The sequence below is a fragment of the Adiantum capillus-veneris genome, chromosome 13 (genome assembly GCF_014529385.1).
Source record: "Adiantum capillus-veneris isolate H3 chromosome 13, ASM1452938v2, whole genome shotgun sequence".
Taxonomy (NCBI): Eukaryota; Viridiplantae; Streptophyta; class Polypodiopsida; order Polypodiales; family Pteridaceae; genus Adiantum; species Adiantum capillus-veneris.
The window spans coordinates 60,183,151-60,199,460 of record NC_140943.1 but is presented as its reverse complement, the minus strand read 5'-3'; the positions used below and the strand labels follow the sequence as shown (position 1 = coordinate 60,199,460).

Sequence of the window (16,310 nt, the reverse complement as noted above, 5' to 3'; positions counted from 1 at the left end):
AACATTCATTCCGCTGCACCTTACATCTCCTGCCTTTAATCCTCTAGTGTCAACCAAAACAAAATCTGCGCAAACAATGCCACCAAACCGCAAATCGGTGTGGCTCTCAATGTGAATGAGCTGAGACTCGCCTACTGCCTAAGTCGGGGGATAAGTCTGCTGTAAGGTTACAGAGGGTGAGTGTAAGCAACTGTGTGTGGTTCTCAATGTGAATGAATTGGGAGTGGCCCACTGCCAAGTCGAGGGATAAGTCTGTTGTAAGGTTACCGAGGGTGAGTGTAAGCAACTCTGAAGGTAGCAATCCAAATGATCAGGAGTGTAGAAGAGCAATTGCACTACCATCCAAGTCAAAGCTCTGGGTGACTCCGGATGTAGTCGCGTAATGATGCCTGATCTCCTCCATCTTGCGGGTAAACTCTCTAAGAGAGTCCAAAGCACTGACGTCCCACTCTAGTCTGTAGATCCAAGCAATGAACTTGTCCAAGACGAGATCCAAGATCCTCTCCCTAAGTCCATGTAGATGATCCTGTGTAAGTGAGTGATCCGAGGTGTTGAGATCAAGTGGTAACTATCTGTCCACCCAAGATGGTGGTGTCTTCTCTGGGAATGTCGTGATCCCATATGCCATTAGCATGGTCATATCTCCTATGAACTCCTCTGATGAGTGCATAGGTGTGTCCAAAACAAACCACGAGTCACGACCCCCTCTGGAGTGCGCAACTGCCGAATGATGGCTGGAATGAATGGATCTCCCAAGGATCGTATGCCCGTAGATGATCAAGCCGATGTCGAAACTACCATGTATTGCAGCAATCACTGACAAAAACACAACTACGACGTGATGAAAACGCTGCTGTCCAGCAAATTCCAGCGTGCTCGTACGCTCCCGGCATGGTCCGGAGCGGTGCCGGGGGTCTGGGGAGGGTGGGGAATCAATGTCACAACCCCAGGTGGGCTGAAAACAGAGAAAAAACAGCAGGTGTATATGGCTGAAATCTGTAGCAGATGAAGAGGAATCAGGACGGCAATGCACAAGATGCAAGGTCGGGTGGGTGGGCAAGATCCGTAGAGGGTGTGGCCAAGCGCTCCCCTCCTCTGCTGAAAACGCAGCAGCTGGCTGAAAACGCAGATGCTCCCAAAAACGCAGGTGCCAACCAAAAACGCAAATGGAGCAAAGGTAGTTCCGGTGATGAAACGGGCCTCTGTGGCTAGCACTGATGGGGGAGGGTAGAGATCTGGTTCTCCAGCAAAAACGCAAGGGGAAGGATGAGGTCTTTGCGATGGATATCCTCCAAGAGATGGCGCCCCCTCTCTTGGTGTAAAAACGCTGGCAGATTTGCAATAACGCTGGCTGATCTGATCCATTGGGAGGAGAACCTCATGCGAAAAGGTGATGCACCCAAACCATGAAGAGCCTGAGCTCTGATACCATGTGAGTGCACGTGTACGAAAGCCTGAGAGAGAGAGAGAGAGAGAGAGAGAGAGAGAGAGAGAGAGAGAGAGAGAGAGAGAGAGAGAACACAACACCTGTGTGGGAAAAGGGGCCTGTCAGCCCCCCACTGACCTACAGCAGAAAAAACACTACTCTATCAAAGAGAGCCAGCGTAGGATACAAATGCCAGATGATATATAATGGGTACCCCAATGGCCCCATATATATGAGTGCCCAAGGGAGTCCATACTGGGTGGGCGGCCACCCCAAATCTGGGTGGCCAGACAAAAGTGCAACCTATCCATGGGTGGCCAGCCCGGAGACATACTAGCCGTACAAGTATGTCGTAGACCTATGTGAAGCAGCAGGGTGGTGTAAGTCTAACATAGCAGAGTTTACTCTCAAGCAGGTTACTTAGGACCAGATGTTGCATGATGTGCCAGACGAGAGTAGTTGCATTCACGAGGAGTAACAAAGTGTTCCAGTTGATACGGCATGGATGGTGGAGATACCTGACTACATATGGGTTACTCTCCGGGGTTCAAGTGTGTTAGATTTGCTACCGCGATTTGCGTGAGGGCTGCTTGTTAGACTTACACCACTCTGCTGCTTCACTTAGGTCCAGGGCATACATGTATGGCTAGTATGTCTCTGGGCTGGCCACCCACTACATTGTCCGGCCGCCCACTTCAGGGCCGATCGCCCACCTTGTACAGGCGCCCTCATTTTTCATTTATTCTTTGTTGAGTCGTTGGGGATTTTATCTGGCATTGCCCAACCTCCCCTTGGGCACCTATTTATGGGGCCAGGAGGGTACTCACTTATCGTCTAGTCATTGTGTATTGGGTCTTCTGCTCATGGTAGTCATGGGGGGTTGATCGCCCCCTCTTCACCTTTGTGGTCTTCTCTCTCTCTCTCTCTCTCTCTCTCTCTCTCTCTCTCTCTCTCTCTCTCTCTCTCTCTCTCTCTCTCTCATGGTATCAGCAGCTTCAGCTCTCCATCGTCTGGGTGCTTCCCGCATCAAGTCCTCCTCCCAAAAAGATCACATCAGCCAGAGTTTTCGGCAGATCTGCCAGCGTTTTGCAAAAGCCGGGCACGCGATGGACTCTGACGTTTTACTATCGCGGAGGACCCCCCTCCACCTGCTTTTTTGCTCCTACACCTCGCGATCACTTCCTGGCTGCTAGCGCTAAACTTCTGGGACGTTTCCGTCGCCCGAAAACCCTCTGTTCCACCTGCGTTTTTGGACAGTCACGTCTGCATTTTCAGGACAGCAGGGCAACGTTTTTGCAGCAGAGGGGGAGCATCAGCCATACCCATTCGGATCTTGCCTTTCTTCCCGGTTTTGCCTCCGATGCATTACCGACGAGAATCCTCTTCATCTGCTACAAATTTCAGCCATATACACTTGCTGTTTTTTCTCAGTTTTCAGCCCTCCGACGGCTGTGCACACAGCGATAAACCCCTTCCAGACCCCCTGCACTGCTCCGGACCCTACCAGGAGCGTACGAGCATGTTGAAAATTGCTGGACAGCAGCGTTTTCATCACCTCATAATTGCATTTTTGGGTGGACGGCAGCCTCTTGGCTTGTGTTTTTCATAGAGGATGAAGTTACCTCCTGCCAGGACACCATCCGGTGGTGGTCCATGCGGTCTCTCAGTGACTGCTGCAATACACGATAATTTCGACATCGGCTTGATCATCTACGGGTGTACGATCCTTGGGAGATCCATTCATTCCAGCCATCATTCGGCAGTTGCGCACTCCAAAGGGGGTGGTGACTCGTGGTTTGTTTTGGACACACCTATGCACTCATCAGAGGTCACACGAGATATGGCCATGCTCATGACATTCCCAGAGAAGACACCACCACCTTGGGTGGACAGACAGTTACCACTTGACCTCAACACGTCAGATCACTCGCTTACACAGGAGCATCTACACGGACTTAGGGAGAGGATCTTGGATCTCTTCTTGGACAAGTTCATTCTTGGATCTACAGACTCGAGTGGGACTTCAGCGCTTTGGACTCTCTCAGAGAGTTTACCCGCAAGATGGAGCAGATCAGGCATCATTACGCGACTACATCCGGAGTGCGGCGGAGTCACCCGGAGCTTGGCTTGGATGGTAGTGCAATTGCTCTTCTACACTCCTGATCATTTGGATTGCTACCTTCAGAGTTGCTTACACTCACCCTCGGTAACCTTACAACAAACTTATCCCCCGACCTGGGCAATAGGCTACTCCTAGCTCATTCACATTGAGAACCACACCAAGTCACACCCCCAATGCACCATTGCTCTGCATGCGGCAGAGACTCTACAATGTGAGACTAAAACTCTGCACGTGCACTTGCCACATTGGGTGCATAGATGTTCAAGAAGCCCAAGAGGCATCCCTGAACCTGCATAGTAATCCACTGAGCCATGCCAAGCACAAGAATACCTTTGTCCACAATGGCCTGCTGCCAAGAGTCCGCAATAGTCATACATACCCCTCCCTGGATACCACCAAGTCCAAATGCAGCTGACCAAATTGTCTCATATCTACCATGCAAAAGCTGACCACATCATCTAATGCGGCTCTCACAAAGATGATGCTCATGCACCATAAGAAGATGAATCTCTCTGCCCACAAAGCAATCAACCCCGCTGGCACTGAAACTGGGGCCCACCCAATCCCAGCACATTCCATGAGACAATCCTCATGGAGAACGAGAAAGAACCGATGTTGCAACAGCAGCTAACCGTGCTACCTTCGAGGCTAGCTTGGATGGGGAATAATCTGCATCCGAGCGTCCCCGAGATAGGCGACTGCAAAAATTGTCTATCCCAGGCCAAGAAGAGCGTGCCGTATGCAGGGCAACCTCCTCTCTCCAGGAGTCCTCATGTATGTATACATAGCATGGTGGGCTCTGCAAAGAAGTGTACCACAATGTGTCTACATCCTGCCGAGTCTGGAGGTGTCACTGAGAACTTGGCCAACGGGCACAGAGTCTGTACCAAGTCTGTAACCCCTAGGTCTCCCATGTGGTGAGAGAACTCGAGGGCCTGTGCCTACAACAAATCCATCACTAAGTCCAGAGTCCACTCAGACTGGTCCTTGCCACATAAGGGAAAAGAGAAGCCAACCGTTGTGTCCACGGCCTCTGTCCCTCTAGCTACAAGGAACAGTACTTGAACTCTCAAAGCAAGCTGTCTCCAAGTCTGGTGAAGAGTCGCCGAGAAACTGTGTGAAGTCACAGGCAAAAAAGTCCCACCTACGACGAATGTCGAATCTCGTCAGTCCACAGGGAACTGCTACATAGGAAGACGTCTGCACCAGAAGGGGGGATCGCAAGAAAGGTTGTCCCTCTCGCCAAGCAACTTGTGGCAAAAGCGCTGCCAAGAGATCTCCTAACAATCGAGGAAGGTCCTACCCCATGGGTCGGCAGGGGCGTAGGAGTGGGAGGAGAAGTGGAAGAAGTGGGGCTTGGGGGGGGGGGATAGGGGGAGAAGGGGAGGAGGATGGAGGCGAGGGGGGAGGGGCGAAGTAAGACTCGGGGGGAGGAGGGGCTGTCGGTGGTGAGGCTGAGGTGGAGGGTGGAATTGGGGCCTCATCGTGCCGAAGAGGATCGAAACGGTTCCTTGTGGGAAACCACTGCTGCTGACCTGGAGCCTGGCAACCACCCGGAGGGCCAGGCTGACGTGGTGGCCCCTGTCGACGCCGACCACGGACCTACTGCCAGCCCTCCTTTGCCTAGGCCCCAGGCTCTTGTTAGGGAATAAAGGCCTAAGTGCCTTGTACTTATTAACTTATAAGTTAAAAGACTTATAAGTGAGGGGGCCCAAGTGTGAATGGCCCCCTAGTCACTTACTCATATACTCAAAGGTCAAGCCCAAAATGTCACTATCGTGACTTCTCCCAGTTTTTTCTACGAGCGTTCTCTCTCTCTCTCACGTATTCTCTCTGCGTGAGCTTCTTCTGCGCCACTCTCCTCTTCTCCTTCACTCTCATTGCATAGGACAGCAAGTGGGCTCTCTCTCCTGCTCCCCCACACATGGTATCAGAGCTTTAGGGTTTCCAAGAGAGCCATTTTCGCAACACAGATCAGAATTCTGTTCTTGCTCGCTGCGGGAAGGATATTCAACCGTTTTCGATCAACTCTGTCGCGAAGGGATCCTCTCACCGTGTAGAATCGACCTCCGGTGACAGTTTCCCCAAAATTAGGGTTTCAAAAACTGGCGAACAGCAGTCTATTTCTGTTGAAATTCTCGCTGCGGGAAGGATATTCAACCGTTTTCGATCAACTCTGTCGCGAAGGGATCCTCTCACCGTGTAGAATCGACCTCCGGTGAAAGTTTCCCCAAAATTAGGGTTTCAAAAACTGGCGAACAGCAGTCTATTTCTGCTGAAATTGACCAATTTCGGGGTCAATTTGATGCAATCTCATTAGGGCAAGTCTCACAGGTCAATCTTACAGGTGTTTCCACCAACGAGGTTCTGAAAATTCAGCAAAACAGGTGTTTACAGGTCTGATTTTTGCCCTAAAACAGGGAATTTCAGCAAGCAAATGATGTATACACCTTGTGGAAACCTTTGGTAAGGGTTTGGCAGTGAATGTACGCCGTTTTGGGGTGATTTCGCGTGAAATTTGCTCGCTGTTTTTCTGTAACAGCAAGCTGTTTTTTGCCCGATTGCGCACATTTGGGCGTGTTTAGGTCGGCAAAACAGGGTTTCAGTGTTTGCAATCACTCAGAATGGCTTCTAGCAGTGAAAGTGGCAATTTGTTGCACATTCGCAAGCTTGAAGGGGCCCATAACTTTGCTATATGGAAGAAGCAATGTTATAATGTGATGTTGCAGAAGAAACAGGCGAAACCTATTAAGTTACAGGGTGTGAAACCGGTTGATATGGAGGTTGAAGAATGGGAAGAAGTGGACGAGTCGGCTCGCTCCACGATCATGCTTTCGGTGTCTGACAATTTACTCTTCAATGTAGAGAATGAGCAGACAGCATGGGGCATGTGGAAGCGTTTAGACGAGTTATATGCACAGCAGAGTGCTGCCAGTAAAGTGTATTGGCTTAAGAAGCTTATGGATCTCCGCATGAAGGAGGGCACGCACATGTCAGTGCACCTCAATGAATTCAATTCTATTTTCAGCCAACTGACAGAGCTGAAATTCACGATTGATGAGGAGTTCAAAGCTACTTTTCTGCTATGCACATTGCCCGAGAGTTGGGATGTATTCCGGACAGCTCTTAGTAACTCAAGTGCGTCACTTAAGTATGCAGATGTAGAGAGTTCTCTCTTGATGGAAGAGATGAACAGGAAGAACACCACAGGTGGGTCTTCTAATGCATTGCACTTGAGAGGCAGGTCTCAACAGAGGGAGAAATCTGACAGTAAGGACAGGGCACGCAGCAAATCTCGTAGGAAAGATGTTGTGTGTCATCATTGTGGAAAGAAAGTGCATTATAAACGGGAATGCTATGAGTGGAAGAAAGAGAAGAACAAGGGTGCTAAAACTGATGCAAAGGACAAGGGAAATGCCAAGAAGAGCACTGTGTTGATTGAGGAAATCAATGTTGCTAGTAGTTGTGACAGTGACAGCAGCACTGATGTACTCAATGCCTCTTCTGTGGATGCACATACCCTTGCTCTGGGTTCTGATGTGGACATGCATACTTGGATTCTTGATTCAGGTGCCTCCTTTCATGTAACACCTCATAGGGATTGGTTTACACAGTACTCAGGTGAGGTGTAGGGCACTGTTTATTTGGGAGATAACTATGCATGTGACATTGCAGGTATTGGCAGTGTCCAGTTTTCCTTTGCTGATGGTATGACTTTTGTTTTGCACAAAGTGCGCCATGTGCCACAACTCAAGAAGAGTTTGATTAGTACAGGGCAGCTAGATGATGCAGGCTATCACACCACTTTTGGTGATAGCAAGTGGAAAATTTGTAAAGGGGCCCGGATTGTAGCCAAGGGTTGTAAATCGGACACTTTGTATCCTTTGCATGTATCTAGTGTGCGTGACCATGTTGTCGCCGTAACCGAGCAGCCAAGTGTTTCTTTGTGGCATGGCCGGTTGGGACACATGAGTAAAAGAGGAATGGAAACTCTGTCTCGTTGTGGTTATTTGCCATGTTTGAGGTATGCTGATTTTTCTCATTGTGAGCACTGTATTTATGGTAAGCACAGTCAAACACCGCACAAAAGGTCTCTTTCTTTGAAGTCTGACAGTTTAGACTTAGTGCATTCCGATGTATGTGAAATGCCACAGTTGTCCTTAGGGGGAAAGAAATATTTTGTCTCGTTTATCGATGATGCTACACGTAAGGTGTGGGTGTATCCAATACGTGCTAAAAGCGATGTTTTGGATACTTTCAAGAAGTTTCTTGCGTTCGTTGAGAATCAAACTGACAAGAAGCTTAGGTCTTTGCGCTCAGACAATGGGGGGGAGTATGTATCAAAAGCATTTATTGACTTTTGTGCTACTAAAGGTATTAAAAGAGAGCTCACGGCTCCTTTTAATCCCTCTCAGAATGGAGTTGCAGAGAGGTTGAACCGGACTATCCAAGAGAAAGTTCGGAGTATGCTGTCACATGCTGCATTACCTCATGGTTTTTGGGCAGAAGCTGTGCAAACAGCTATTCACTTGATTAATCGCTCACCTAGCAAGGCTTTGGGTGGAAAGGTGCCTGAGGAGGTGTGGTCTGGCAAGCCACCCTCATATGCACATTTAAGAGTGTTTGGTTGTGAGGCCTATGTTCACATCCGGAGTGAACTGCGCACCAAACTAGAACCAAAGTCTCATAAATGCATTTTCCTAGGATATGGTGAGGATGGTGAAATGGGGTATAGATTATGGGATCCCGCATTACGGAAAATCATACGCAGCAATGATGTCATTTTCAATGAGAATTGCATGCACAAACAGCCCACAAAGGTCGAGGAAGTACGTCGGGTTGTTTTTCGTGAAGATGTTACATATGGACAGCAAAGAAGGCCCAATGTTCAGCAGCCTTTACATGCTGAAAATGGTGCTGAAAATCAGCCATTAGCTGCTGAAAATCAGCCCCAACAAGTTGCCATTGATGCACCACAGGTAGGGGAACAGGTTGATGCTCCTAGACCGCCCGTTGTTGCGATGCAACCGGCTGAACAGCCTGCTGTTTTTGATGGTTTACAGGCTGAAAATCCACCTGTTATGGATCATTGGGTGCGTAGGTCTTTGGACTATGTCATGCTTACTGATTGTGGTGAGCCGTCTTGCTATAAAGAGGCTATGCAACGGGAAGACAGTAAGAAATGGTTCAAAGCAATGGTTTCGGAAATGCAGTCTTCGGAGAAAAACCATACATGGGACTTGGTTGATTTGCCTAAAGGGCATAAGGCTCTGCCATGTAAATGGGTTTACAAGACCAAGGTCACATCTGATGCTTCTTCTAAGTACAAGGCACGTTTGGTTGCTAAAGGGTACAAGCAAAAGCATGGTGTGGATTTTGATGAGATTTTTTCTCCTGTTGTAAAGCTTGCCACATTACATCTTGTTTTAGGCCTGGTTGCTTCTGAAGATATGGAGTTAAAGCAAATGGATGTCAAAACAGCGTTTTTGCATGGCGATTTGCTTGAGATGATCTATATGATGCAGCCAGAAGGTTTTGTGTCAAAGGGGCAAGAGAAGAAAGTATGTAGACTCTTGAAGAGCTTGTATGGTTTGAAACAGTCTCCCCGTGCATGGTATCACAAGTTTGATACATTCATGAGGTCTCAAGGATACAAAATAAGTAATTCTGATCACTGTTTGTATATCAAAACGGCAAGTGATGGATCTCTTCTATTGCTGATTTTGTATGTTGATGACATGCTTATTGCGGGTAAAAATGTCACGGAGTTGGATGCATTACAGCAAAGCTTAAAGAATCGCTTTGACATGAAGGATCTTGGTGATGCTAATCATATTTTGGGCATGCGTATCTCTCGAGATAGACCCAACAGGCGTCTGTATCTATCTCAACGAGATTATGTTAATAAGGTGCTACATCGTTTTCATATGGATGGGGGAAAGGCACTTGGTACTCCGCTACCTCCATATGTAAAACTGACTGCACACGACTGCCCAAACACAGATGATATGCGGGCTGAAATGGCCAAGATTCCTTATGCATCAGTCGTTGGCAGTTTGATGTATGCTATGGTTGCTACACGTCCGGACATTGCATTTGCGGTGGGAGTGGTAAGCAGGTACATGAGCAATCCTGGCAAAAAGCATTGGGAAGCAGTGAAGTGTATCTTGAGATACTTGAAAGGCACTAAACACTTGTGCATTTGTTTTGGGAAGAGTGAGACATCTGTACATGGCTTTACAAATGCAGATTTTGCTGGACATCCAGATTGCAGGAAGTCTACCTCTGGATATGTGTTTACATTCACAAGAGGTGCAGTTTCTTGGATTTCTAGACTGCAAAAATGTGTTGCTTTGTCTACCACTGAGGCTGAGTATGTGGCTGCCACTGAGGCATGCAAAGAAGCTTTGTGGCTCATGTGTTTGGTAGAAGAGCTTGGCATTAAGTCACCGGTTCCTATGCTACACTGTGATAGTCAGAGTGCTATTATGCTTGCAAGGAATCCTGTTTTTCATGCCAAGACAAAGCACATAGAGGTGAAGTATCATTGTATCAGGAGTGTGCTTGATGACAAGAGCATTACACTTGTCAAGGTGCACACAGATGACAATCCTACAGATCTTTTGACCAAGAGTCTTCCAGCAGAGCGGTTTGCATATTGCCGTCAGATGATGGGTGTTGGATGAGTAAGTGCATGATCAGCTGATGTATCATAGTTAGCTGATTCTTTGATCTCCCAAGGTACATCGCCTTTAGGTGGGAGGTTGTTAGGGAATAAAGGCCTAAGTGCCTTGTACTTATTAACTTATAAGTTAAAAGTCTTATAAGTGAGGGGGCCCAAGTGTGAATGGCCCCCTAGTCACTTACTCATATACTCAAAGGTCAAGCCCAAAATGTCACTATCGTGACTTCTCCCAGTTTTTTCTACGAGCGTTCTCTCTCTCTCTCTCACGTATTCTCTCTGCGTGAGCTTCTTCTGCACCACTCTCCTCTTCTCCTTCACTCTCATTGCATAGGACAGCAAGTGGGCTCTCTCTCCTGCTCCCCCACAGCTCTGAGGGTGAAGCTGCCTAAGTACCCTGTGTCTCTGTCTGCTCATGCTGGCCAGCCTTAGGAGGCTGGGGCGGAGTCTGAGGTGAAGGTCAGGGCCTCCTCCGTGGACAGGCCTTCGCAAGATGGCCCATCTGTCGACAAATAAAGCACTGATTTGGGAGGCCCCAATACTCCACACTCTGGCGGAGCCAACCACCACTCACCCGAGGTAGTAGAATGACCTTCGAGAGGGTGTGGATGTCCTGAACCAGAACGCATATTGAGGATATGCCACTGCCTTGGCAGCTACAGAGACTGCCGTACGAGGTGCCTCCAAGACAGTCCCAAGACTGAGATGGGAGGGTCTGCCTCCTCGACAAGAACATTGGTAGCTGGGTCGAAACCATGGCGCCACTGTCAAAAATGAGCTCGAGCTGCTCGGATGACTAGAGGTCTCATCGCAATGACCTTGGACGCCATCTCGGGGGTCTCAACTCTATCTGGTAATAGCCACGACCGAGAAGCTGAACGTCAAGGATCTTGCCCACCTCTGCTAGAAGGTGGGCCTGGAGGAGATCACGCACCTCTCCTCTGCTAGGTCAGGTGCCGATGATCTTGCAGATGATGGAACTCGCCTGGAGGCGCTCCACCTCTACTACGAGGCTTGCTTGCTCTGTCGGCGAAAGAGTAAGTCGAATGGTGGGCTCTGCAAGGTCGGGCGAGGGGGCTTCTTGAGAGTCCCTCTGGGATGGAGCATGAGCCTCCATCTATGTCTGTTGCTGTGATGGAAAGGGGCCGAGTGGAGACAACCCTCTGAGAAACTCCGCCAAGTAGTCCCAAAAAACACCACTGACAAGGCTAAACCGAGCAAGGCCTGAAAAGGGGGGAAAGGGGGGGCAATGGAAGGTGCGCAAAGAGGGTCGGCGGGAAGGGGGTTTGAGGATGGCGGGCTGAGGAGCTGAGGGGACGGCGGGCTGAGGACAGCGGGAGGGGTGGGGGAAGCAACGCGGAGTAAGGAAGCGGCGGGGCCAGGAAGCAGCGCGGACTGTGGGGAGGGCAACGCGAAGAGGGTGGGGTGGGGGAGCACAACAAGGAGCGAGTCAATTCAGCGGATCTCGACTTTGACATGACATTTATTAAAAGTAGGTAGGGCGAATGGCTAAAGGACTTATAAAAGAAGCCCTTTGGGCGCTAGAGAAGGCAGAAGAGGTAGAGGAAGAGCAGTACCCGCAGCAACTTCTTCTCAGTAGTACCAACAGTCGAGTGTTGTTCAACCATCACCCTCAGCCTTTCAGGCACCAGCCTCAACATTTTCAACATACAGCCCTAGCCTCGTCGCACATTGCAGTCCTCGTTGCAATACCCTGAGCGTTTTCAGTTTTCAGCCCATCGCCGTCCCTGGTGATAGCAGATAGGCCCACAACCTCCTCCTCCTCCTCCTCCTCCTCCTCCTCGTCATCGTCGTGGCAGTACCAAGTATGTCCAACAGTACCCATTAGCACCACCGCACAAGTTCCCCTCATTGTCTCGTCGACGCAGTACCCCAGCATCTAGCACCCGTTGCGTTTTGGCTTGGCTCCCGCCTGGCTTAACCTAGGGATCATCAGGACCTCCGTGTCCTTAGCACCCAAAGTACCCGCAATACCAAGCACCAGCAGTACCAACATACCCTATAGTACCAAGCATCCACCGCAGTACCGCTCAGCATCCACCGTAGTACCCTTCAACACTTCAGCAGTACCCAACATCAGTAGCATCAAGTATCCATTACCATCTCAGCATTTAGCATCATTGTATCAGCATTGTGCAAGTAATAAAGCAAGTATTTGCTATGGCAACAAAGCAAGGGGTCTCTTAAGGGTGGTTGGGACCCGACATGCCGTGTAGTCTCTCTCTCTTTCATTCGATTCAATTCAGTTCTTTCAAGTGAAATAAAGTAACCCTTGTGTTTGTGCGGAGTACTAGATCCGAGCTAAATCCTTAAACACTTCCGTTGCACCTGACAAGGGGATCCTTGCTATATGCAATAAAATGATCCAGCAAGTTATCAACTTCAATCTCTTTCTCTCCACATCACTATTAGAAGACTTATCATTACCATTGGTAGCTTCGTCATAGATGACTTCAACTTCAACCTCCATTCCTCATACTGCACCTCCTCTTTATTATTGGTCTCTCGAGGATTCTCCACCTACACATTGTTGTTCTAGATCGGATTGCCCGTAGAAGAGCAATCGATTGTACTCTAATATCATTGTAACCAATTCGCCTACTACCCATGCGGTAATGGGCAATAGTCTTGTAGGATGATTTTTTATGCTTCCAGGGCTTGTGTCATGTCATGTTTTTAAGGTAATTCAGAGAGAGCATTAAATTTGATTCACTTCTTGCTTTCTTGAACATGTTATGGCATTAGCCTAACAGATACCCTTAACTCTATTACAGTACTCAACACTCCTTCTCCATCACCTTGCTCTAGGGCATACTTGTATGGCTAGGGTGTTGCGCTTGTGGGTAGCCAGCCGCCCGTTTTATGTCTGGTGCCCACTTTGGCCCCTTTTATTTTTAGGGCGCCTCCGTTTATTTTTGTTGGATTGTTGGGTTCTTTTCCCTACCTCCACTTGGGACCCCTATATAGATATGGCTTGGTTAGTGGTTTGCCAGTTGTATACATCCTATTGGCTCTCTTTGGTTCATGGTGGTTATGGGGGTTGGTCAAACCCCTCTTACATCTCTTTGGCAGTCACCAATTTGGCCCTTGGGTCCCCAAGGCTTTGCCATCAAAGTATCGTGGATTGTAAAGTACCAGTCGGAGTTCAAAAAACTCTTGCAACCCATCCATAATGACCAGCACAAGATCACATCATGTAATGACATAAATACTTACACAATGTGCAACTCGATGAGCAGGATGCATAATTAACTAAGAGCGTTTCACCAAAGGAAAGAATTGGGAAGCATATGCCAATTTGCAAGCTCGGAGTGATCAACAGGTTCTTGCGAGAAGCTTGACATTGTACTTCTTGCAGGGCAACTTTTGCATTTTATTATTGAGGACCATAGCATGATCAAATCGTATCAGTAAGATTGACCTCAAGGACAAGACCCTCTTCAAAAGGAAGATCAGGGTATTTTTGCACACTTATGGGTATGAAATTGGCAAACAGTATTGTCAATTGAGACCTAAAACCGGTGCTTTTCTTGCATTCCAGCTCCTCATTGAAAAGCCGAGGAGCAGATTAGCCTCTATCCTTCTACATGCCCTTTATTGACATTGTGAGTGTGGCCAACGTATTCAGCTGCCATACTTTAGCCTCATGTCGAACTACATGTCCATAGTTGCAGAAGTATTTTTCCCTGTGCAGTTCTTTTCCAAACTGCTTGATAACACATTAGCAATGCGAATTCCCTTACAAGCCAGCCAGGGTCCTCATGCTCAAGGCTATCACATTCATAAGTTCACCGTTGCATTCATAGATCTTGCAAAAGAGTTCTCTCTTGTATGCTATTGTTTCCATGCTGTTCAGAGCACATCTTGAGAATAAGATAGAATTGTAGTAATAAGGAACCACACAAAGAAATCAAGGTGAAAAGATACACAAGTTGATGAGAAAGAGTGTGTGTGACCCGCTACTCCATGCTCCTCTTCAAAGCAATAGGAAAAAAAAAATTCAAATGTTCTCATAGTGGCCTACATATACAAAAGAAAATGCTCAATTAAACAAAATATATATATCATTAACTTGCCATGCGGCACAAATCAATAAGCATTATCCAACGGTCTCTCAAAGAGTTCAATGCTTTACAAAGGCCTTATGTAGGCCAAAACCAAATCTGTATATGCATTAACGTAACAAGGAGGGTCTACTGAAACGTGTTTGTGAGGTTAGCTTGAGAGGATAAAAACCCACTTTGCAGATGGCAACAATTTAGTAACCCACAAGAAACACCCAAAGAACAATGTGCAAAACAGACAGTGCAACTAAGTAAGAAAAGGGTAGCTTACCACTTCGAAGCTGCATAGAGACCCCGTTCTCGAAGCTGCCTCACAGCACGGCGGAGTTCACGGCGACAGGAAGAAATAGGTGGTGCCGCAGTGTTCATTTTTTGAATGTTGCAGATCCGTTCAAGGCAGAAAAATAATTGCGCTTCGACAAGCGCCTTCGCTCAGCGCAGTGAGGCTTGTTTTACATTAATAGCCATTTAACTGACTCTCACCAATATTTTCACTAATTGATTAATAATAATGTAAAGCTCACGGAGTTTCTATGAATTGGCATAGTGGAAATTGACATTTGGTTTCTTTTTGCTCTTTTAAGAAGACAAATATATCATGTTTTGAGCTTAATTGTCTCTTAATAATTTATTTGATTTTTTGTTCACGAATAGTAGGCTCTTTCTAGCCCTTAATCACCACTCACACAGTCATCGATAGTAGACAACGATTTCACCCATCGTTGATATGTACAGTTGAGGTTCTCTAGATCATCATAATGGAAATCAATTTAGTTTCTTTTCGTTGTATATTGAGTTGTGATTTTAATAACTCTTATTGTTGTAGGTCATGATTGAGTTATCATAAGATATGAAATAGTTATTAAGCTCTTAAATTGTGTTAGATTAGCGTTGAAGGGCATACCAAATTAGGGCATTGTATGCAGGGCAATTTTCTAAAATTATTTTTCAAAGGGAACGGCAAGGTCTTAGGTAGACCTTCTAGAATAAGTATAAATAAGAACTTCAAGAATGAACATTGGAACAAAGGGGAAAAAAAAACAAGTTTGCTTGTCTTTTCTCAATGGAAATAGGAATGAACGATGTTAAAGTAATTATGTGAATGGGAAATATAGCTTTTATTTGAAGGGATGTGCATAAGGGCACTAGTTGAAGGTTGTTCACAAGTGTGGGGTTACGTGAAATTCTAGAGATTATGTTGTTGTTGTTGTTGTTGTTGTTGTTGTTGTTGTTGTTGTGTGTGTGTGTGTGTGTGTGTGTGTGTGTGTGTGTGTGTGTGTGTGTGTGTGTGTGTGTGTGTGTGTGTGTGTGTGTGTGTGTGTGTGTTGGGGGGGTGGGGGTGGGGGTGGGGTTAAATATTGAAGAGTCGCTTGGAAGCATGTATTGCTATGCCAATCCCATGTAGAGGATATAGCGGTCAAACCAAAAAGTGTACTTCACACCAAAAATTGTCTTTGGTAAAGTGTTGATGACCACATGTGGTCTAGCATAGCACAATGTAATGTATTGGAACTGGATGTGTTGTTGAAAGCCATAGGAAGAGAAAAAATGCAAGCATGCTATACAGATACTCTATTTCTTGAGCACGTATGTTGAATTTGTCAATGACAGTAAAATTGTAAAGAGTCACAATTTAGTTTGATCCTTTGATTAGGTGAGACTCTTTTGATGTAGGCATATTGCAACGACATGAATTGGTGTTTCCTCATTACAGGATGATGAGGTGGACATACAACATCGTGATTTTTTTTAGTTGATTATATGATGCGTTTGTGAAGCTTTTTTTGTTAACAGATTTCTATTCCATGGGCTAGTTCAATGCAATTGTTTCCTCTAGGTGGAGCCTTGTTTCTTATGGGTGCAAAATGTGAGACAATTACACAGTATCATCAGTCTTTGTGGGTACGAACCTTGAATTGACACAAGACTGAACTTGTTGATGCTCATTTTGTTGAACTTGTTATGATGTATCTATCTATTTTATTGTATTTCCTT

The 16,310-nt window shown here is 46.9% G+C and overlaps 1 protein-coding gene across 1 annotated transcript in view; it reads right to left on the bottom strand.

The window, feature by feature from the left end:
- Positions 1–14,777, bottom strand: part of APC8 (anaphase-promoting complex subunit 8) — a 68,201-nt gene extending 53,424 nt beyond the window's left edge. The window contains exon 1 of the mRNA XM_086526828.1: positions 14,587–14,777. Coding sequence (XP_086382954.1) covers positions 14,587–14,684 — 98 coding nt within the window. The 5' untranslated portion in view covers positions 14,685–14,777. The remainder of the gene's footprint in view (positions 1–14,586) is intronic.
- Positions 14,778–16,310: the final 1,533 nt, after the last annotated feature.